This window comes from Electrona antarctica (assembly GCF_951216825.1).
Source record: "Electrona antarctica genome assembly, contig: scaffold_58, whole genome shotgun sequence".
NCBI classification, from domain to species: domain Eukaryota; kingdom Metazoa; phylum Chordata; class Actinopteri; order Myctophiformes; family Myctophidae; genus Electrona; species Electrona antarctica.
This window is the reverse complement of record NW_027638206.1, coordinates 342,979-368,918: the sequence shown is the minus strand read 5'-3', so window position 1 is coordinate 368,918 and position 25,940 is coordinate 342,979. Positions and strand designations below refer to the sequence as shown.

Below are 25,940 nucleotides of genomic sequence, written 5' to 3'. Positions count from 1 at the left end.
AGTTTGTGGTGCGTTCGTTTCATGTCTCAGTGCAGTTTGTGGTGCGTTCGTTTCATGTCTCAGTACAGTTTGTGGTGCGTTCGTTTCATGTCTCAGTACAGTTTGTGGTGCGTTCGTTTCATGTCTCAGTACAGTTTGTGGTGCGTTCGTTTCATGTCTCAGTACAGTTTGTGGTGCGTTCGTTTCATGTCTCAGTACAGTTTGTGGTGCGTTCGTTTCATGTCTCAGTACAGTTTGTGGTGCGTTCGTTTCATGTCTCAGTACAGTTTGCGGTGCGTTCGTTTCATGTCTCAGTACAGTTTGCGGTGCGTTCGTTTCATGTCTCAGTACAGTTTGCGGTGCGTTCGTTTCATGTCTCAGTACAGTTTGCGGTGCGTTCGTTTCATGTCTCAGTGCAGTTTGCGGTGCGTTCGTTTCATGTCTCAGTGCAGTTTGCGGTGCGTTCGTTTCATGTCTCAGTACAGTTTGCGGTGCGTTCGTTTCATGTCTCAGTGCAGTTTGCGGTGCGTTCGTTTCATGTCTCAGTACAGTTTGCGGTGCGTTCGTTTCATGTCTCAGTACAGTTTGCGGTGCGTTCGTTTCATGTCTCAGTACAGTTTGCGGTGCGTTCGTTTCATGTCTCAGTACAGTTTGCGGTGCGTTCGTTTCATGTCTCAGTACAGTTTGCGGTGCGTTCGTTTCATGTCTCAGTACAGTTTGCGGTGCGTTCGTTTCATGTCTCAGTACAGTTTGTGGTGCGTTCGTTTCATGTCTCAGTACAGTTTGTGGTGCGTTCGTTTCATGTCTCAGTGCAGTTTCAGTACAGTTTGCGGTGCGTTCGTTTCATGTCTCAGTACAGTTTGCGGTGCGTTCGTTTCATGTCTCAGTACAGTTTGTGGTGCGTTCGTTTCATGTCTCAGTACAGTTTGCGGTGCGTTGGTTTCATGTCTCAGTACAGTTTGCGGTGCGTTCGTTTCATGTCTCAGTACAGTTTGTGGTGCGTTCGTTTCATGTCTCAGTACAGTTTGTGGTGTGTTCGTTTCATGTCTCAGTACAGTTTGTTTCATGTCTCAGTACAGTTTGCGGTGCGTTCGTTTCATGTCTCAGTACAGTTTGTGGTGCGTATGTTTCATGTCTCAGTACAGTTTGTGGTGTGTTCGTTTCATGTCTCAGTACAGTTTGTGGTGCGTTCGTTTCATGTCTCAGTACAGTTTGTGGTGCGTTCGTTTCATGTCTCAGTACAGTTTGCGGTGCGTTCGTTTCATGTCTCAGTACAGTTTGCGGTGCGTTCGTTTCATGTCTCAGTACAGTTTGCGGTGCGTTCATTTCATGTCTCAGTACAGTTTGCGGTGTGTTCGTTTCATGTCTCAGTACAGTTTGCGGTGCGTTCGTTTCATGTCTCAGTACAGTTTGCGGTGTGTTCGTTTCATGTCTCAGTACAGTTTGCGGTGCGTTCGTTTCATGTCTCAGTACAGTTTGCGGTGTGTTCGTTTCATGTCTCAGTACAGTTTGCGGTGCGTTCGTTTCATGTCTCAGTACAGTTTGCGGTGTGTTCGTTTCATGTCTCAGTACAGTTTGTGGTGCGTATGTTTCATGTCTCAGTACAGTTTGCGGTGCGTTCGTTTCATGTCTCAGTACAGTTTGCGGTGCGTTCGTTTCATGTCTCAGTACAGTTTGTGGTGCGTTCGTTTCATGTCTCAGTACAGTTTGTGGTGCGTTCGTTTCATGTCTCAGTACAGTTTGTGGTGCGTTCGTTTCATGTCTCAGTACAGTTTGTGGTGCGTTCGTTTCATGTCTCAGTACAGTTTGTGGTGCGTTCGTTTCATGTCTCAGTGCAGTTTGCGGTGCGTTCGTTTCATGTCTCAGTGCAGTTTGTGGTGTGTTCGTTTCATGTCTCAGTACAGTTTGCGGTGCGTTCGTTTCATGTCTCAGTACAGTTTGCGGTGCGTTCGTTTCATGTCTCAGTACAGTTTGCGGTGCGTTCGTTTCATGTCTCAGTACAGTTTGCGGTGTGTTCGTTTCATGTCTCAGTACAGTTTGCGGTGCGTTCGTTTCATGTCTCAGTACAGTTTGTGGTGTGTTCGTTTCATGTCTCAGTACAGTTTGCGGTGCGTTCGTTTCATGTCTCAGTACAGTTTGTGGTGCGTTCGTTTCATGTCTCAGTACAGTTTGTGGTGCGTTCGTTTCATGTCTCAGTACAGTTTGTGGTGCGTTCGTTTCATGTCTCAGTGCAGTTTGTGGTGCGTTCGTTTCATGTCTCAGTGCAGTTTGTGGTGCGTTCGTTTCATGTCTCAGTACAGTTTGTGGTGCGTTCGTTTCATGTCTCAGTACAGTTTGTGGTGCGTTCGTTTCATGTCTCAGTACAGTTTGTGGTGCGTTCGTTTCATGTCTCAGTACAGTTTGTGGTGCGTTCGTTTCATGTCTCAGTACAGTTTGTGGTGCGTTCGTTTCATGTCTCAGTACAGTTTGCGGTGCGTTCGTTTCATGTCTCAGTGCAGTTTGCGGTGCGTTCGTTTCATGTCTCAGTGCAGTTTGCGGTGCGTTCGTTTCATGTCTCAGTGCAGTTTGCGGTGCGTTCGTTTCATGTCTCAGTGCAGTTTGCGGTGCGTTCGTTTCATGTCTCAGTGCAGTTTGCGGTGCGTTCGTTTCATGTCTCAGTGCAGTTTGCGGTGCGTTCGTTTCATGTCTCAGTGCAGTTTGCGGTGCGTTCGTTTCATGTCTCAGTACAGTTTGCGGTGCGTTCGTTTCATGTCTCAATACAGTTTGCGGTGCGTTCGTTTCATGTCTCAATACAGTTTGCGGTGCGTTCGTTTCATGTCTCAATACAGTTTGCGGTGCGTTCGTTTCATGTCTCAGTACAGTTTGTGGTGCGTTCGTTTCATGTCTCAGTACAGTTTGCGGTGCGTTCGTTTCATGTCTCAGTACAGTTTGTGGTGCGTTCGTTTCATGTCTCAGTACAGTTTGTGGTGCGTTCGTTTCATGTCTCAGTACAGTTTGTGGTGCGTTCGTTTCATGTCTCAGTACAGTTTGTGGTGCGTTCGTTTCATGTCTCAGTGCAGTTTGTGGTGCGTTCGTTTCATGTCTCAGTACAGTTTGTGGTGCGTTCGTTTCATGTCTCAGTACAGTTTGTGGTGCGTTCGTTTCATGTCTCAGTACAGTTTGTGGTGCGTTCGTTTCATGTCTCAGTACAGTTTGTGGTGCGTTCGTTTCATGTCTCAGTACAGTTTGTGGTGCGTTCGTTTCATGTCTCAGTACAGTTTGTGGTGCGTTCGTTTCATGTCTCAGTACAGTTTGTGGTGCGTTCGTTTCATGTCTCAGTACAGTTTGTGGTGCGTTCGTTTCATGTCTCAGTACAGTTTGTGGTGCGTTCGTTTCATGTCTCAGTACAGTTTGTGGTGCGTTCGTTTCATGTCTCAGTACAGTTTGTGGTGCGTTCGTTTCATGTCTCAGTGCAGTTTGTGGTGCGTTCGTTTCATGTCTCAGTGCAGTTTGCGGTGCGTTCGTTTCATGTCTCAGTGCAGTTTGCGGTGCGTTCGTTTCATGTCTCAGTGCAGTTTGCGGTGCGTTCGTTTCATGTCTCAGTGCAGTTTGCGGTGCGTTCGTTTCATGTCTCAGTGCAGTTTGCGGTGCGTTCGTTTCATGTCTCAGTACAGTTTGCGGTGCGTTCGTTTCATGTCTCAGTACAGTTTGCGGTGCGTTCGTTTCATGTCTCAGTACAGTTTGCGGTGCGTTCGTTTCATGTCTCAGTACAGTTTGCGGTGCGTTCGTTTCATGTCTCAGTACAGTTTGTGGTGCGTTCGTTTCATGTCTCAGTACAGTTTGTGGTGCGTTCGTTTCATGTCTCAGTACAGTTTGTGGTGCGTTCGTTTCATGTCTCAGTGCAGTTTGTGGTGCGTTCGTTTCATGTCTCAGTGCAGTTTGTGGTGCGTTCGTTTCATGTCTCAGTGCAGTTTGTGGTGCGTTCGTTTCATGTCTCAGTACAGTTTGCGGTGCGTTCGTTTCATGTCTCAGTACAGTTTGCGGTGCGTTCGTTTCATGTCTCAGTACAGTTTGCGGTGCGTTCGTTTCATGTCTCAGTACAGTTTGCGGTGCGTTCGTTTCATGTCTCAGTACAGTTTGCGGTGCGTTCGTTTCATGTCTCAGTACAGTTTGCGGTGCGTTCGTTTCATGTCTCAGTACAGTTTGCGGTGCGTTCGTTTCATGTCTCAGTACAGTTTGCGGTGCGTTCGTTTCATGTCTCAGTACAGTTTGTGGTGCGTTCGTTTCATGTCTCAGTACAGTTTGTGGTGCGTTCGTTTCATGTCTCAGTACAGTTTGTGGTGCGTTCGTTTCATGTCTCAGTACAGTTTGTGGTGCGTTCGTTTCATGTCTCAGTACAGTTTGTGGTGTGTTCGTTTCATGTCTCAGTACAGTTTGCGGTGATGCTGTGAGTGTGAACACCATACATGCTCCTTCTGGCGTCCCGACCTTACATTTGTTCGGAAACGGAGGCGATGGAGATCGGATAACTAGGTTGTGATCCTGTCTCAATAGCTAAAGTATATCACTTAGTTAAAACACCAAAAGGGGTTCCCGCCCAGAAAGCCCGTCCCAAGCCGATCTATTCCCACGTCGGAAGAAGCATGTATCGGCCTTAACATGCCCCCCCCCACCCCCACTTCATTATCGCCTCCTATTTCATTTCATTTCATTTCTTCTTTTTTTCACCCTTCCAGCAATTACTGGGAGAGCTGAACGAGGTAAAGGAGACCAACGTAAGGAAGTTGTTTTGAGAAGCTTTGCTTATTTATTAGTATTTACGAAACCCTATTTTATGTTCTACATGTATCTGTATGTTTCTATATCAGTGGTTCTCACAGGGTTAAACCCTATGTTTCTATATCAGTGGTTCTCACAGGGTTAAACCCTATGTTTCTATATCAGTGGTTCTCACAGGGTTAAACCCTATGTTTCTATATCAGTGGTTCTCACAGGGTTAAACCCTATGTTTCTATATCAGTGGTTCTCACAGGGTTAAACCTCATGTTTCTATATCAGTGGTTCTCACAGGGTTAAACCCTATGTTTCTATATCAGTGGTTCTCACAGGGTTAAACCCTATGTTTCTATATCAGTGGTTCTCACAGGGTTAAACCCTATGTTTCTATATCAGTGGTTCTCACAGGGTTAAACCCTATGTTTCTATATCAGTGGTTCTCACAGGGTTAAACCCTATGTTTCTATATCAGTGGTTCTCACAGGGTTAAACCCTATGTTTCTATATGTATCTATGTTGAAAATATGTTGTTCCACTCCAGGGACCTACAAGCTCCAGGGATTGTGCCACGCTACGAGCTTGTAGATCTGCTATTGATGACTAAAAGTATTTACGGTTCAAGTGGGTAAAAGTTGACACACACACACAGCACCGCTCAGTTCAGAAGGGTCTGATTTATTTTTCATTTTTCCCTCAGAAACAGACCATGAAGACAGCGGCCACAGCCATGCCCCCCTCGACGCACATCCCGATGCCCAGCGCGACCCACCACCCGATGCCCAGCGCGACCCACCACCCGATGCCCAGCGCGACCCACCACCCGATGCCCAGCGCGACCCACCACCACCCGATGCCCAGCGCGACCCACCACCACCCGATGCCCAGCGCAACCCACCACCACCCCCCCATGCCGCCCGCGGCCCCCATGCTCCCCCCTCCTGCTCCGGCCCCCTCGGCCAGGCTTCCCAGCCCTCCCCTCCCCCCCCCGGTCGCCAACAACGCCCCCGGTGGAGACCCAGGCAATGTCACCATGAGGGAGCAGCGCGCCAACCAGCGCCACGCGCCCGTTAACCGTGAGTCATGGATGCAGTGTTGATTTCGTCGACTAAAACTAAGACGGAAAATGTTCGTCGACTACCTTTTTCCACTGACTAAATGGAAACTAAATGAAAACTAAGCTATGATGACTAAAACTAATCAAAAACATAATCTTCGGTTAGAATTGGACGGATCATGATTTTTACATCAGGGAAAATCTTCAAATGTGAACTCTTGACTCTTGACCACTCATCAATCCAACATGGAGGAGGTTTAATTTGTACCATATCTTTCAGGGAGGAAGTCCAACATGGAGGAGGTTTAATTTGTACCATATCTTTCAGGGAGGAAGTCCAACATGGAGGAGGTTCAGGATGAGCTGATGACCAGGCTGACTCTGGGCCGCAGCGCGCAGAAGAAGATGCACCACCAGGTGCATTCTGGGCCGGCGGCGCGCCACCCCGCCTCGGCCAGCGTCACCTACGACTCCGCCCCCGATGAGGTCAGAGCCTGGCTGGAGGCCAAAGGATTCAGCCCCGTGTGAGTTTAATTAGTTCCTCTGTCCCCCGCGGACGCATTGACACTTCCTGATGTGTGGATAGTTCCTGATGACGTGTCTGTCTGTCTGTCTGTCTGTCTCTATGTCTCTCTGTCTCTCTCTCTCTCTCTCTCTCTCTCTCTCTATGTCTCTCTCTCTCTCTCTATGTCTCTCTCTCTGTCTCTCTCTCTCTCTCTCTCTCTCTCTCTCTATGTCTCTCTCTCTCTCTCTCTCTCTCTCTCTCTCTCTCTCTCTATGTCTCTCTCTCTCTCTCTCTCTCTATGTCTCTCTCTCTCTCTCTCTCTCTCTCTCTCTCTCTATGTCTCTCTCTCTCTCTCTCTCTCTATGTCTCTCTCTCTCTGTCTGTCTGTCTGTCTGTCTGTCTGTCTGTCTGTCTGTCTGTCTGTCTGTCTGTCTGTCTGTCTGTCTGTCTCTCTCTCTCTCTCTCTCTCTCTCTCTCTATGTCTCTCTGTCTGTCTGTCTGTCTGTCTGTCTGTCTGTCTCTCTGTCTCTCTGTCTCTCTCTCTCTCTCTCTCTCTCTCTCTATGTCTCTCTCTGTCTGTCTGTCTGTCTGTCTGTCTGTCTCTCTCTATGTCTCTCTCTCTCTGTCTGTCTGTCTGTCTGTCTGTCTGTCTGTCTGTCTGTCTGTCTCTCTCTCTCTCTCTCTCTCTCTCTCTCTCTCTCTCTATGTCTCTCTGTCTGTCTGTCTGTCTGTCTGTCTGTCTGTCTGTCTCTCTGTCTCTCTGTCTCTCTCTCTCTCTCTCTCTCTCTCTATGTCTCTCTCTCTGTCTGTCTGTCTGTCTGTCTGTCTGTCTGTCTGTCTGTCTGTCTGTCTGTCTGTCTGTCTGTCTGTCTGTCTCTCTCTCTCTCTCTCTCTCTGTCTGTCTCTCTGTCTGTCTGTCTGTCTGTCTGTCTGTCTGTCTGTCTGTCTGTCTGTCTGTCTGTCTGTCTGTCTCTCTCTATGTCTCTCTCTCAGCACCATCACCAGTCTGGGCGTTCTAACAGGAGCTCAGCTGTTCTCTCTCAACAAGGAGGAGCTAAAAACAGTGTGTCCAGATGATGGCGCCAGAGTGTTTAGTCAGGTGACGGTCCAGAAAGCTGCTCTGGAGGTGAGTGAGTACTACAGAGTACATTTACCTAAAGTACTACAGAGTACATTTACCTAAAGTACTACAGAGTACATTTACCTAAAGTACACTTTGAGGTATTTGTACTTTGCTTGAGTATCTCCAATTTCCACTACTTTTACTCCTAGGCCTCACTCACACCTTTAAAACATTGATGCATGCTTGTTGTATGAATGTTGTGAGTGTCATGGCCGCCCCAATGCATTTCCAATGGAAGTCACATGGTTTGCGGTCCACATTTTGGACTACTAGCTGTTGTATGGCTTTCGGCTGTGTTTCAATTTACAATTTACAATTTAGGCATTTAGCAGACGCTCTTAATCCAGAGCGATTTACATTAGGCAGGAACAAAAGTATGGGAATACATCACATATATAAAATGCATTTATCAAGAAACATGCGTAAGCTAAGAACGTAACTAGAACATATCTATATAATGACACTATACATATTAACTATGCATATATACTATACTATGCTATACATATGTAGGCTACTATGATGTGCTATGACTATATACAATGCAATTATTGTGCTGTCTACATGACATGCTATAAGTCTGTTTCAAATGCTATCTAAGTCTAAAAAGTGCTATCTAAGGGGGTAGGATAAGTGCTATGGGCCATGATGGAGTCTGAAAAGGTGGGTCGGAAGATTGGGAGTGATGCTGCAGTTCTGACTGCAACAGGGAGTGCATTTCGACTGCACCCCTCCCCCTCATACAACACAAATGTTGTGTCAAACCATGTGACTCCCATTGGAAATGCATTGGGGCGAGCTGTGTCACACCCTTTGTATACAACAAGCATACAGCAATCTGTTGCGACCGTGTGAGTGAGGCCCTACTTCACTCAGTGTTGTTTTTGTCGACTAAAACTAAATGTCCGTCTACTACCCTTTTCCACTGACGAAAACTACATGGAAACTAAATAAAAACCAAGCTATGAGTCATGACTAAAACTAAGACTAAATATACTGACGATTTCGTCAACCAATAAAAACTAGACTAAAATGTCAGGAAGGGACTAGTGGACAAGAGATCCAGTAGAAGTCATTTTACACTTGGTTGCATGCTGAAAATAGCCGATCTACACGCTTGTGAGCTTGTAGATCTGCTATTTTCAGCAAGTGTAAAAACAGTCATTACGACGGCATCAAGGCCTACCAAAATACATTTTAGTCGACTGAATCAACTGTAGATTTAGTCGCCAAAAACAACACTGACTCCACTACATCTCGGGGGCAAATATTTCACTTTTTACAATATTAAACAAAATCTAGTTTTCTAATAAATGCATTTATTAGAAAACTAGATGAATTGTATTATTACAAAACATGCATGAACCACTTCAGCCCGACGGAGCCTCGCAGTCCCGCTAATTAGAAAGAAGAAAAACAACAAAGTGTTTTAACATGCATGAACCACTTCAGCCCGACGGAGCCTCGCAGTCCCGCTAATTAGAAAGAAGAAAAACAACAAAGTGTTTTAACATGCATGAACCACTTCAGCCCGACGGAGCCTCGCAGTCCCGCTAATTAGAAAGAAGAAAAACAACAAAGTGTTTTAACATGCATGAACCACTTCAGCCCGACGGAGCCTCGCAGTCCCGCTAATTAGAAAGAAGAAAAACAACAAAGTGTTTTCCGTTTTTCTAATTATCTGTTCGGCCCAAAAAGAAAAAAAAAAGTGTTTATTGTCATGATTTGTCAACTGGGCTTTAAATAAATACCTTTTGAAACGTCTATGGGGGGGAAATGAATGGGGCACTATTTCCCGGTGCCCTCGCAGGGGGGCAGGGCTGCGACGCTCTATAGATTACATTTCAGCCGTTTGAAAACAGCCGATCTACAAGCTCACAACGAGCGTTGTGAGCTTGTAGATCTGCTATTTTTGCATACGCCTGTAAGGTCGTCGAGGCTAAGGCAAGTGCTATACGGGCAAAGATGGAGTCTGAAGAGGTGGGTTCTCAGACTACAGCGGAAGGTTGGGAGTGAGTCTGTAGTTCTGACTGCAATGGGAAGTTCATTCCATAGTTTAGATTGGGAGTGAGTCTGTAGTTCTGACTGCAATGGGAAGTTCATTCCATAGTTTAGATTGGGAGTGAGTCTGTAGTTCTGACTGTAATGGGAAGTTCATTCCATAGTTTAGATTGGGAGTGAGTCTGTAGTTCTGACTGCAATGGGAAGTTCATTCCATAGTTTAGATTGGGAGTGAGTCTGTAGTTCTGACTGTAATGGGAAGTTCATTCCATAGTTTAGATTGGGAGTGAGTCTGTAGTTCTGACTGTGATGGGAAGTTAATACCATAGTTTAGATTGGGAGTGAGTCTGTATAGTTCTGACTGCAATGGGAAGTGCATTCCATAGTTTAGATTGGGAGTGAGTCTGTATAGTTCTGACTGCAATGGGAAGTTCATTCCATAGTTTAGATTGGGAGTGAGTCTGTAGTTCTGACTGTGATGGGAAGTTAATACCATAGTTTAGATTGGGAGTGAGTCTGTATAGTTCTGACTGCAATGGGAAGTGCATTCCATAGTTTAGATTGGGAGTGAGTCTGTATAGTTCTGACTGCAATGGGAAGTGCATTCCATAGTTTAGATTGGGAGTGAGTCTGTATAGTTCTGACTGCAATGGGAAGTTCATTCCATAGTTTAGATTGGGAGTGAGTCTGTATAGTTCTGACTGCAATGGGAAGTTCATTCCATAGTTTAGATTGGGAGTGAGTCTGTAGTTCTGACTGTAATGGGAAGTTCATTCCATAGTTTAGATTGGGAGTGAGTCTGTAGTTCTGACTGTAATGGGAAGTTCATTCCATAGTTTAGATTGGGAGTGAGTCTGTAGTTCTGACTGTGATAGGAAGTTCATTCCATAGTTTAGATTGGGAGTGAGTCTGTAGTTCTGACTGTGATGGGAAGTTCATTCCATAGTTTAGATTGGGAGTGAGTCTGTAGTTCTGACTGCAATGGGAAGTTCATTCCATAGTTTAGATTGGGAGTGAGTCTGTAGTTCTGACTGTAATGGGAAGTTCATTCCATAGTTTAGATTGGGAGTGAGTCTGTAGTTCTGACTGTAATGCGAAGTTCATTCCATAGTTTAGATTGGGAGTGAGTCTGTAGTTCTGACTGCAATGGGAAGTTCATTCCATAGTTTAGATTGGGAGTGAGTCTGTAGTTCTGACTGCAATGGGAAGTTCATTCCATAGTTTAGATTGGGAGTGAGTCTGTAGTTCTGACTGTGATGGGAAGTTAATACCATAGTTTAGATTGGGAGTGAGTCTGTAGTTCTGACTGCAATGGGAAGTTCATTCCATAGTTTAGATTGGGAGTGAGTCTGTAGTTCTGACTGCAATGGGAAGTTCATTCCATAGTTTAGATTGGGAGTGAGTCTGTAGTTCTGACTGTAATGGGAAGTTCATTCCATAGTTTAGATTGGGAGTGAGTCTGTAGTTCTGACTGCAATGGGAAGTTCATTCCATAGTTTTGGAGCCAACATCTTTATGGTGTTATTCAGCTGGTCAGGTGGTGTCTTGTTTTCTACCTGCAGGTCTTCTTCTGACCACCCCCCTCCCCCCTGAAGGTCAGAGGTCAAGGTACCGTTGAGCACAAACACGCTGCGTTCTGATTGGCCAGCTTTAAATGAATGACTCATGCCTGCGATGTGGGTTTTCAGCCAACCACTACAGCCCTATACAGCTCTATACAGCCCTATACAGCCCTATACAGTACTATACAGCCCTATACAGCCCTATACAGCCCTATACAGCCCTATACAGTACTATACAGCCCTATACAGCCCTATACAGTACTATACAGCCCTATACAGCCCTATACAGCCCTATACAGCCCTATACAGTACTATACAGCCCTATACAGCCCTATACAGCCCTATACAGCCCTATACAGTACTATACAGCCCTATACAGCCCTATACAGCCCTATACAGCCCTATACAGTACTATACAGTACTATACAGCCCTATACAGCCCTATACAGTACTATACAGCCCTATACAGCCCTATACAGTACTATACAGCCCTATACAGCCCTATACAGCCCTATACAGTACTATACAGTACTATACAGTACTATACAGCCCTATACAGCCCTATACAGCCCTATACAGTACTATACAGTACTATACAGTACTATACAGCCCTATACAGCCCTATACAGCCCTATACAGCCCTATACAGTACTATACAGTACTATACAGCCCTATACAGTACTATACAGCCCTATACAGTACTATACAGCCCTATACAGTACTATACAGCCCTATACAGTACTATACAGCCCTATACAGTACTATACAGTACTATACAGCCCTATACAGCCCTATACAGTACTATACAGCCCTATACAGTACTATACAGCCCTATACAGTACTATACAGTACTATACAGCCCTATACAGCCCTATACAGTACTATACAGCCCTATACAGTACTATACAGCCCTATACAGTACTATACAGTACTATACAGTACTATACAGCCCTATACAGTACTATACAGCCCTATACAGTACTATACAGTACTATACAGTACTATACAGTACTATACAGCCCTATACAGTACTATACAGCCCTATACAGCCCTATACAGTACTATACAGCCCTATACAGTACTATACAGTACTATACAGTACTATACAGCCCTATACAGTACTATACAGCCCTATACAGTACTATACAGTACTATACAGTACTATACAGTACTATACAGCCCTATACAGTACTATACAGCCCTATACAGCCCTATACAGTACTATACAGCCCTATACAGTACTATACAGCCCTATACAGTACTATACAGCCCTATACAGTACTATACAGTACTATACAGCCCTATACAGTACTATACAGTACTATACAGCCCTATACAGTACTATACAGTACTATACAGCCCTATACAGTACTATACAGCCCTATACAGCCCTATACAGTACTATACAGCCCTATACAGTACTATACAGCCCTATACAGTACTATACAGCCCTATACAGTACTATACAGCCCTATACAGTACTATACAGCCCTATACAGTACTATACAGCCCTATACAGTACTATACAGCCCTATACAGCCCTATACAGTACTATACAGCCCTATACAGTACTATACAGCCCTATACAGTACTATACAGCCCTATACAGCCCTATACAGTACTATACAGCCCTATACAGTACTATACAGTACTATACAGCCCTATACAGTACTATACAGTACTATACAGCCCTATACAGTACTATACAGACCTATACAGTACTATACAGCCCTATACAGTACTATACAGCCCTATACAGTACTATACAGCCCTATACAGCCCTATACAGTACTATACAGCCCTATACAGTACTATACAGCCCTATACAGTACTATACAGCCCTATACAGTACTATACAGACCTATACAGTACTATACAGCCCTATACAGTACTATACAGCCCTATACAGTACTATACAGCCCTATACAGTACTATACAGTACTATACAGCCCTATACAGCCCTATACAGTACTATACAGCCCTATACAGTACTATACAGCCCTATACAGTACTATACAGTACTATACAGTACTATACAGCCCTATACAGTACTATACAGCCCTATACAGTACTATACAGTACTATACAGTACTATACAGTACTATACAGCCCTATACAGTACTATACAGCCCTATACAGCCCTATACAGTACTATACAGCCCTATACAGTACTATACAGTACTATACAGTACTATACAGCCCTATACAGTACTATACAGCCCTATACAGTACTATACAGTACTATACAGTACTATACAGTACTATACAGCCCTATACAGTACTATACAGCCCTATACAGCCCTATACAGTACTATACAGCCCTATACAGTACTATACAGCCCTATACAGTACTATACAGCCCTATACAGTACTATACAGTACTATACAGCCCTATACAGTACTATACAGTACTATACAGCCCTATACAGTACTATACAGTACTATACAGCCCTATACAGTACTATACAGCCCTATACAGCCCTATACAGTACTATACAGCCCTATACAGTACTATACAGCCCTATACAGTACTATACAGCCCTATACAGTACTATACAGCCCTATACAGTACTATACAGCCCTATACAGTACTATACAGCCCTATACAGTACTATACAGCCCTATACAGCCCTATACAGTACTATACAGCCCTATACAGTACTATACAGCCCTATACAGCCCTATACAGCCCTATACAGTACTATACAGCCCTATACAGTACTATACAGCCCTATACAGCCCTATACAGTACTATACAGCCCTATACAGTACTATACAGCCCTATACAGTACTATACAGCCCTATACAGTACTATACAGCCCTATACAGTACTATACAGCCCTATACAGCCCTATACAGTACTATACAGCCCTATACAGTACTATACAGCCCTATACAGCCCTATACAGCCCTATACAGTACTATACAGCCCTATACAGCCCTATACAGTACTATACAGCCCTATACAGTACTATACAGCCCTATACAGCCCTATACAGCCCTATACAGTACTATACAGCCCTATACAGTACTATACAGCCCTATACAGTACTATACAGCCCTATACAGCCCTATACAGTACTATACAGCCCTATACAGTACTATACAGCCCTATACAGCCCTATACAGTACTATACAGTACTATACAGCCCTATACAGTACTATACAGCCCTATACAGTACTATACAGCCCTATACAGCCCTATACAGTACTATACAGACCTATACAGTACTATACAGCCCTATACAGTACTATACAGCCCTATACAGTACTATACAGCCCTATACAGCCCTATACAGTACTATACAGCCCTATACAGTACTATACAGCCCTATACAGTACTATACAGCCCTATACAGTACTATACAGACCTATACAGTACTATACAGCCCTATACAGTACTATACAGCCCTATACAGTACTATACAGCCCTATACAGTACTATACAGTACTATACAGCCCTATACAGTACTATACAGCCCTATACAGTACTATACAGCCCTATACAGTACTATACAGTACTATACAGCCCTATACAGCCCTATACAGTACTATACAGCCCTATACAGTACTATACAGCCCTATACAGTACTATACAGTACTATACAGTACTATACAGCCCTATACAGTACTATACAGCCCTATACAGTACTATACAGCCCTATACAGTACTATACAGTACTATACAGTACTATACAGTACTATACAGCCCTATACAGTACTATACAGCCCTATACAGCCCTATACAGCCCTATACAGTACTATACAGTACTATACAGCCCTATACAGCCCTATACAGCCCTATACAGCCCTATACAGTGCTATACAGCCCTATACAGTACTATACAGTACTATACAGTACTATACAGTACTATACAGTACTATACAGCCCTATACAGCCCTATACAGTGCTATACAGCCCTATACAGTACTATACAGTACTATACAGTACTATACAGTACTATACAGTACTATACAGTACTATACAGCACTATACAGCCCTATACAGCCCTATACAGCCCTATACAGTGCTATACAGCCCTATACAGTACTATACAGTACTATACAGTACTATACAGCCCTATACAGTACTATACAGTACTATACAGTACTATACAGTACTATACAGCCCTATACAGCCCTATACAGCCCTATACAGCCCTATACAGCCTAAACAGTACTATACAGTACTATACAGCCCTATACAGCCCTATACAGCCCTATACAGTGCTATACAGCCCTATACAGTACTATACAGTACTATACAGTACTATACAGTACTATACAGTACTATACAGTACTATACAGTACTATACAGCCCTATACAGTACTATACAGCCCTATACAGTACTATACAGCCCTATACAGTACTATACAGTACTATACAGTACTATACAGTACTATACAGTACTATACAGTACTATACAGTACTATACAGTACTATACAGTCCTATACAGCCCTATACAGTACTATACAGCCCTATACAGCCCTATACAGTACTATACAGCCCTATACAGCCCTATACAGCCCTATACAGTACTATACAGCCCTATACAGCCCTATACAGCCCTATACAGCCCTATACAGCACTATACAGTACTATACAGCCCTATACAGCCCTATACAGCCCTATACAGTACTATACAGCCCTATACAGCCCTATACAGCCCTATACAGTACTATACAGCCCTATACAGTACTATACAGCCCTATACAGCCCTATACAGCCCTATACAGCCCTATACAGCCCTATACAGCCCTATACAGTACTATACAGCCCTATACAGTACTATACAGCCCTATACAGTACTATACAGTACTATACAGCCCTATACAGCCCTATACAGCCCTATACAGTACTATACAGCCCTATACAGTACTATACAGCCCTATACAGTACTATACAGTACTATACACCCCTATACAGCCCTATACAGCCCTATACAGCCCTATACAGCCCTATACAGCCCTATACAGTACTATACAGCCCTATACAGCACTATACAGCCCTATACAGTACTATACAGCCCTATACAGTACTATACAGCCCTATACAGCCCTATACAGCCCTATACAGCCCTATACAGTACTATACAGTACTATACAGTACTATACAGCCCTATACAGCCCTATACAGTACTATACAGTACTATACAGTACTATACAGCCCTATACAGCCCTATACAGCCCTATACAGCCCTATACAGTACTATACAGTACTATACAGTACTATACAGTACTATACAGTACTATACAGTACTATACAGCCCTATACAGTACTATACAGTACTATACAGTACTATACAGCCCTATACAGCCCTATACAGTACTATACAGTACTATACAGTACTATACAGCCCTATACAGCCCTATACAGCCCTATACAGCCCTATACAGTACTATACAGTACTATACAGTACTATACAGCCCTATACAGTACTATACAGCCCTATACAGTACTATACAGCCCTATACAGTACTATACAGCACTATACAGTACTATACAGTACTATACAGTACTATACAGTACTATACAGCCCTATACAGTACTATACAGTACTATACAGTACTATACAGTACTATACAGCCCTATACAGCCCTATACAGCCCTATACAGCCCTATACAGTACTATACAGTACTATACAGTACTATACAGTACTATACAGCCCTATACAGTACTATACAGTACTATACAGCCCTATACAGTACTATACAGCCCTATACAGTACTATACAGTACTATACAGTACTATACAGTACTATACAGCCCTATACAGCCCTATACAGTACTATACAGTACTATACAGCCCTATACAGCCCTATACAGTACTATACAGCCCTATACAGCCCTATACAGTACTATACAGCCCTATACAGCCCTATACAGCCCTATACAGTACTATACAGCCCTATACAGCCCTATACAGCCCTATACAGCCCTATACAGTACTATACAGCCCTATACAGTACTATACAGCCCTATACAGTACTATACAGTACTATACAGCCCTATACAGTACTATACTGCCCTATACAGTACTATACAGCCCTATACAGCCCTATACAGTACTATACAGCCCTATACAGTACTATACAGCCCTATACAGCCCTATACAGCCCTATACAGTACTATACAGCACTATACAGTACTATACAGCCCTATACAGCCCTATACAGTACTATACAGTACTATACAGCCCTATACAGTACTATACAGTACTATACAGCCCTATACAGTACTATACAGTACTATACAGCCCTATACAGTACTATACAGCCCTATACAGCCCTATACAGCCCTATACAGTACTATACAGCCCTATACAGTACTATACAGCCCTATACAGTACTATACAGCCCTATACAGCCCTATACAGCCCTATACAGTACTATACAGCCCTATATAGTACTATACAGCCCTATACAGCCCTATACAGCCCTATACAGCCCTATACAGTACTATACAGTACTATACAGCCCTATACAGTACTATACAGTACTATACAGTACTATACAGTACTATACAGCCCTATACAGCCCTATACAGCCCTATACAGTACTATACAGTACTATACAGCCCTATACAGTACTATACAGTACTATACAGCCCTATACAGTACTATACAGTACTATACAGCCCTATACAGCCCTATACAGTACTATACAGCCCTATACAGCCCTATACAGCCCTATACAGCCCTATACAGCCCTATACAGTACTATACAGCCCTATACAGCCCTATACAGCCCTATACAGCCCTATACAGTACTATACAGCCCTATACAGTACTATACAGTACTATACAGCCCTATACAGCCCTATACAGTACTATACAGCCCTATACAGCCCTATACAGTCCTATACAGTCCTATACAGTACTATACAGTACTATACAGCCCTATACAGCCCTATACAGTACTATACAGCCCTATACAGTACTATACAGTACTATACAGTACTATACAGCCCTATACAGCCCTATACAGCCCTATACAGTACTATACAGCCCTATACAGTACTATACAGCCCTATACAGTACTATACAGTACTATACAGCCCTATACAGCCCTATACAGTACTATACAGCCCTATACAGTACTATACAGCCCTATACAGTACTATACAGCCCTATACAGTACTATACAGTACTATACAGCCCTATACAGCCCTATACAGTACTATACAGTACTATACAGTACTATACAGCCCTATACAGCCCTATACAGCCCTATACAGTACTATACAGCCCTATACAGTACTATACAGCCCTATACAGTACTATACAGCCCTATACAGTACTATACAGCCCTATACAGTACTATACAGCCCTATACAGTACTATACAGCCCTATACAGTACTATACAGCCCTATACAGTACTATACAGCCCTATACAGTACTATACAGTACTATACAGCCCTATACAGCCCTATACAGTACTATACAGTACTATACAGCCCTATACAGCCCTATACAGTACTATACAGTACTATACAGTACTATACAGCCCTATACAGCCCTATACAGCCCTATACAGTACTATACAGCCCTATACAGCCCTATACAGCCCTATACAGTACTATACAGCCCTATACAGTACTATACAGTACTATACAGCCCTATACAGCCCTATACAGTACTATACAGCCCTATACAGCCCTATACAGTACTATACAGTACTATACAGCCCTATACAGCCCTATACAGTACTATACAGTACTATACAGCCCTATACAGCCCTATACAGCCCTATACAGCCCTATACAGTACTATACAGCCCTATACAGCCCTATACAGTACTATACAGCCCTATACAGCCCTATACAGCCCTATACAGTACTATACAGCCCTATACAGCCCTATACAGTACTATACAGCCCTATACAGCCCTATACAGTACTATACAGCCCTATACAGCCCTATACAGCCCTATACAGTACTATACAGCACTATACAGCCCTATACAGCCCTATACAGTACTATACAGCACTATACAGCCCTATACAGTACTATACAGCCCTATACAGTACTATACAGCCCTATACAGCCCTATACAGCCCTATACAGCCCTATACAGTACTATACAGCCCTATACAGTACTATACAGCCCTATACAGTACTATACAGCCCTATACAGTACTATACAGCCCTATACAGCCCTATACAGCCCTATACAGTACTATACAGCCCTATACAGTACTATACAGCACTATACAGCCCTATACAGTACTATACAGCCCTATACAGTACTATACAGCCCTATACAGTACTATACAGCCCTATACAGTACTATACAGTACTATACAGTACTATACAGCCCTATACAGCCCTATACAGTACTATACAGCCCTATACAGCCCTATACAGTACTATACAGCCCTATACAGTACTATACAGCACTATACAGCCCTATACAGTACTATACAGCCCTATACAGTACTATACAGCCCTATACAGTACTATACAGCCCTATACAGTACTATACAGTACTATACAGTACTATACAGCCCTATACAGCCCTATACAGCCCTATACAGCCCTATACAGTACTATACAGTACTATACAGCCCTATACAGTACTATACAGCCCTATACAGTACTATACAGCCCTATACAGCCCTATACAGTACTATACAGCCCTATACAGTACTATACAGCCCTATACAGTACTATACAGCCCTATACAGTACTATACAGCCCTATACAGTACTATACAGCCCTATACAGCCCTATACAGCCCTATACAGTACTATACAGCCCTATACAGCCCTATACAGTACTATACAGCCCTATACAGTACTATACAGCCCTATACAGTACTATACAGCCCTATACAGTACTATACAGCCCTATACAGTACTATACAGCCCTATACAGTACTATACAGCCCTATACAGTACTATACAGCCCTATACAGTACTATACAGCCCTATACAGTACTATACAGCCCTATACAGTACTATACAGCCCTATACAGCCCTATACAGTACTATACAGCCCTATACAGTACTATACAGCCCTATACAGTACTATACAGCCCTATACAGCACTATACAGCCCTATACAGCCCTATACAGTACTATACAGCCCTATACAGCCCTATACAGCCCTATACAGCCCTATACAGCCCTATACAGTACTATACAGCCCTATACAGCCCTATACAGCCCTATACAGTACTATACAGCCCTATACAGCCCTATACAGCCCTATACAGTCCTATACAGCCCTATACAGTACTATACAGCCCTATACAGTACTATACAGCCCTATACAGCCCTATACAGCCCTATACAGCCCTATACAGTACTATACAGCCCTATACAGCCCTATACAGCCCTATACAGCCCTATACAGCCCTATACAGCCCTATACAGTACTATACAGCCCTATACAGCCCTATACAGCCCTATACAGCCCTATACAGTACTATACAGCCCTATACAGCCCTATACAGCCCTATACAGCCCTATACAGTACTATACAGCCCTATACAGTACTATACAGCCCTATACAGTACTATACAGCCCTATACAGTACTATACAGCCCTATACAGTACTATACAGCCCTATACAGTACTATACAGCCCTATACAGTACTATACAGCCCTATACAGCCCTATACAGTACTATACAGTACTATACAGCCCTATACAGTACTATACAGCCCTATACAGCCCTATACAGTACTATACAGCCCTATACAGCCCTATACAGCCCTATACAGCCCTATACAGCCCTATACAGCCCTATACAGCCCTATACAGTACTATACAGTACTATACAGCCCTATACAGTACTATACAGCCCTATACAGCCCTATACAGCCCTATACAGCCCTATACAGCCCTATACAGCCCTATACAGCCCTATACAGTACTATACAGCCCTATACAGTACTATACAGCCCTATACAGCCCTATACAGCCCTATACAGTACTATACAGCCCTATACAGCCCTATACAGTACTATACAGCCCTATACAGTACTATACAGCCCTATACAGTACTATACAGCCCTATACAGCCCTATACAGCCCTATACAGCCCTATACAGCCCTATACAGTACTATACAGCCCTATACAGTACTATACAGCCCTATACAGCCCTATACAGCCCTATACAGTACTATACAGCCCTATACAGCCCTATACAGCCCTATACAGTACTATACAGCCCTATACAGTACTATACAGCCCTATACAGCCCTATACAGCCCTATACAGTACTATACAGCCCTATACAGCCCTATACAGCACTATACAGCCCTATACAGTACTATACAGCCCTATACAGCCCTATACAGCCCTATACAGCCCTATACAGCCCTATACAGTACTATACAGCCCTATACAGTACTATACAGCCCTATACAGTACTATACAGCCCTATACAGTACTATACAGCCCTATACAGTACTATACAGTACTATACAGCCCTATACAGCCCTATACAGCCCTATACAGTACTATACAGCCCTATACAGTACTATACAGCCCTATACAGCCCTATACAGCCCTATACAGTACTATACAGCCCTATACAGCCCTATACAGCACTATACAGCCCTATACAGCCCTATACAGCACTATACAGCCCTATACAGCCCTATACAGCACTATACAGTACTATACAGCCCTATACAGTACTATACAGCCCTATACAGCCCTATACAGCCCTATACAGCCCTATACAGCCCTATACAGCCCTATACAGTACTATACAGCCCTATACAGCCCTATACAGCCCTATACAGCCCTATACAGTACTATACAGCCCTATACAGTACTATACAGCCCTATACAGCACTATACAGCCCTATACAGCCCTATACAGCCCTATACAGCCCTATACAGTACTATACAGCCCTATACAGTACTATACAGCCCTATACAGTACTATACAGCCCTATACAGTACTATACAGCCCTATACAGTACTATACAGCCCTATACAGCCCTATACAGCCCTATACAGTACTATACAGCCCTATACAGTACTATACAGCCCTATACAGCACTATACAGCCCTATACAGTACTATACAGCCCTATACAGTACTATACAGCCCTATACAGCCCTATACAGCCCTATACAGCCCTATACAGTACTATACAGCCCTATACAGCACTATACAGCCCTATACAGCACTATACAGCCCTATACAGCCCTATACAGCCCTATACAGCACTATACAGCCCTATACAGTACTATACAGCCCTATACAGCCCTATACAGCCCTATACAGTACTATACAGCCCTATACAGCCCTATACAGCCCTATACAGCCCTATACAGCCCTATACAGTACTATACAGCCCTATACAGCCCTATACAGCCCTATACAGCACTATACAGCCCTATACAGCCCTATACAGCCCTATACAGTACTATACAGTACTATACAGTACTATACAGTACTATACAGCCCTATACAGCCCTATACAGTACTATACAGCCCTATACAGTACTATACAGTACTATACAGTACTATACAGCCCTATACAGCCCTATACAGTACTATACAGCCCTATACAGCACTATACAGCCCTATACAGTACTATACAGCCCTATACAGTACTATACAGCACTATACAGTACTATACAGCACTATACAGCCCTATACAGTACTATACAGCCCTATACAGTACTATACAGCACTATACAGCCCTATACAGTACTATACAGCCCTATACAGCCCTATACAGTACTATACAGCCCTATACAGCCCTATACAGCACTATACAGCCCTATACAGCCCTATACAGCCCTATACAGCCCTATACAGCCCTATACAGCCCTATACAGCACTATACAGCCCTATACAGCACTATACAGCCCTATACAGTACTATACAGCCCTATACAGCCCTATACAGCCCTATACAGTACTATACAGCCCTATACAGCCCTATACAGTACTATACAGCCCTATACAGTACTATACAGCCCTATACAGCCCTATACAGCCCTATACAGTACTATACAGTACTATACAGCCCTATACAGCCCTATACAGCCCTATACAGTACTATACAGCCCTATACAGTACTATACAGTACTATACAGCCCTATACAGCCCTATACAGCCCTATACAGCCCTATACAGCCCTATACAGCCCTATACAGTACTATACAGCCCTATACAGCCCTATACAGCCCTATACAGCCCTATACAGTACTATACAGCCCTATACAGCCCTATACAGCCCTATACAGCCCTATACAGTACTATACAGCCCTATACAGTACTATACAGCCCTATACAGCCCTATACAGCCCTATACAGCCCTATACAGTACTATACAGCCCTATACAGCCCTATACAGCCCTATACAGTACTATACAGCCCTATACAGTACTATACAGTACTATACAGCCCTATACAGCCCTATACAGTACTATACAGCCCTATACAGCCCTATACAGTACTATACAGCCCTATACAGCCCTATACAGCCCTATACAGTACTATACAGCCCTATACAGCCCTATACAGCCCTATACAGCCCTATACAGTACTATACAGCCCTATACAGCCCTATACAGCCCTATACAGCCCTATACAGCCCTATACAGCCCTATACAGCCCTATACAGCCCTATACAGTACTATACAGTACTATACAGTACTATACAGTACTATACAGCCCTATACAGCCCTATACAGCCCTATACAGTACTATACAGTACTATACAGTACTATACAGCCCTATACAGCCCTATACAGTACTATACAGTACTATACAGCCCTATACAGTACTATACAGCCCTATACAGCCCTATACAGCCCTATACAGCCCTATACAGTACTATACAGCCCTATACAGCCCTATACAGTACTATACAGTACTATATAGCCCTATACAGCCTAAGGCAGTTTGACATTCATTCCTAAGGCTGTTTGACATTCATTCCTAAGGCTGGCTGACAGAACACGGCGTGTAAAAAGCTCTGTATAGAATATTAAGTAATAAAGTATAGAGATAGTTTTAGTGCAGTATACCCATTACCCTCCTTAAAGGTATATTCAGTGATTTCACTTAATTCAAATATCACTTATTGTTTCTTATTTTTTGGATAATCCTCCCTACTATAAAGTGTGCTGACCATATAAGGAGTAAAAAAACCCTAGTTTCGGTTTGGGCTTTGGGTGGCAAAGCCTTCATCCAATCAGGATGAGAGGGGCCTTCCTCCAATCATGATCGAGTGTGGCTGGCCTTGGTGCACATGCTGTTGGTCTGTTGTACTTCCCCCACTGTAGAGCGTGTGTTGTGCACATCTCGTTACCGGGTGGACCGGGTTTTTTTCCAAATCACCCAAATCACTGAATGCTCCTTTAACACATTTAGGCCTGACGTCGAAATTAAAAAAATATATTTTTAAAATGTATTTTTTTCTGAAAAACCTCATGTTTCTATATCAGTGGTTCTCAACCTTTTTCATGTCAAGGACCCCAAAAATGATCTGTATTTGGTCGCCGACCCCCATCTGAAAATATGGTGTTCCACGAACCACCCACAAGCAAAGATTTGAGTTAAAAAACGTTCGCTCTGAAAGAATATATATTCAAAGATTTGTGCCACATTTTCACGATTTTTCAATAGCTAAAGTATAACATAATGCTTAGTTAAAACTAATTTTGCACACCCACTAAAACCCACTTTTACACCAGAACGGTGTTCATAGAAAACGGCACAAAGAAAGTATCGTTTGCTGCTGGTGTCCCTTTTTAGACGAAGAAGCGGCGTTTTCAGGAGGTGAAATCTTTGAAAACGCCGTCTCCATGGAAACGGGCAAAACGATGAATCCGCAAAACATGTGACATCACAACGCTGTCCGGAGGAAACCTCATAACTCCAAAATGTTCATTTTTCAGGAAAATGAAAAATATACGTTTTTAAGGAAATTAATAAAACCTTTATATTTTTTAAACAATGCAATATATACTGCCTCATCAAAGTTGGTGTTGTGACATTATATATTGTCAATTACTTGCATGAGAAGGAGAGAGAGGTGGTAGAGTTAGCTGTTTTAGCAGACAGTTTGAGGGTCCAATGGAGTTAAGAGGTTTGTCCATTATTGGTTCAATATTTTCGAAACAACACACAGTCGTAAAAGGTGTTCAATAGCAACTGATTTATGAAACAACACACAGACGTAAAGGGTGTTCAATAGCACTGATTTATGAAACAACACACAGACGTAAAGGGTGTTCAATAGCACTGATTTATGAAACAACACACAGACGTAAAGGGTGTTCAATAGCAACTGATTTATGAAACAACACACAGACGTAAAGGGTGTTCAATAGCAACTGATTTATGAAACAACACACAGACGTAAAGGGTGTTCAATAGCAACTGATTTATGAAACAACACACAGACGTAAAGGGTGTTCAATAGCAACTGATTTATGAAACAACACACAGACGTAAAGGGTGTTCAATAGCAACTGATTTATGAAACAACACACAGACGTAAAGGGTGTTCAATAGCACTGATTTATGAAACAACACACAGACGTAAAGGGTGTTCAATAGCACTGATTTATGGAACAACACACAGACGTAAAGGGTGTTCAATAGCACTGATTTATGAAACAACACACAGACGTAAAGGGTGTTCAATAGCACTGATTTATGGAACAACACACAGACGTAAAGGGTGTTCAATAGCAACTGATTTATGAAACAACACACAGACGTAAAGGGTGTTCAATAGCAACTGATTTATGGAATAAAATAAAAAGCCTCAAAAATGGAGTTATGAGGTTTCCTCCCAATGTATCGTTGATGCAGAGCCGTAGGTGATATTTGGAGTTCCTAGAATGAACAAGCACTGACCCCCCCCCCCCCCCCCCCCCCCCGCTCATCCTAAATACAGATGTAGCGACTAGCGAAGCTGAATGTTAACCATGATGTAAACAAACTGTATTGACGATATGCACGCGGCGGCCATCT

At 43.1% G+C, this 25,940-nt stretch overlaps 1 protein-coding gene across 8 annotated transcripts in view; it reads left to right on the top strand.

The window, feature by feature from the left end:
• The window catches only part of eps8a (EGFR pathway substrate 8a, signaling adaptor), a 69,145-nt gene that overhangs the window by 36,582 nt on the left and 6,623 nt on the right, over positions 1-25,940 (top strand). For 7 of the 8 annotated variants that reach the window (XM_079531182.1, XM_079531184.1, XM_079531187.1 and 4 more), the window contains 4 exons: positions 4,695-4,733; positions 5,432-5,807; positions 6,117-6,312; positions 7,287-7,419. In XM_079531182.1, coding sequence (XP_079387308.1) covers positions 4,695-4,733; positions 5,432-5,807; positions 6,117-6,312; positions 7,287-7,419 — 744 coding nt within the window. The remainder of the gene's footprint in view (positions 1-4,694; positions 4,734-5,431; positions 5,808-6,116; positions 6,313-7,286; positions 7,420-25,940) is intronic. The other variant, XM_079531186.1, reaches the window with a different exon arrangement.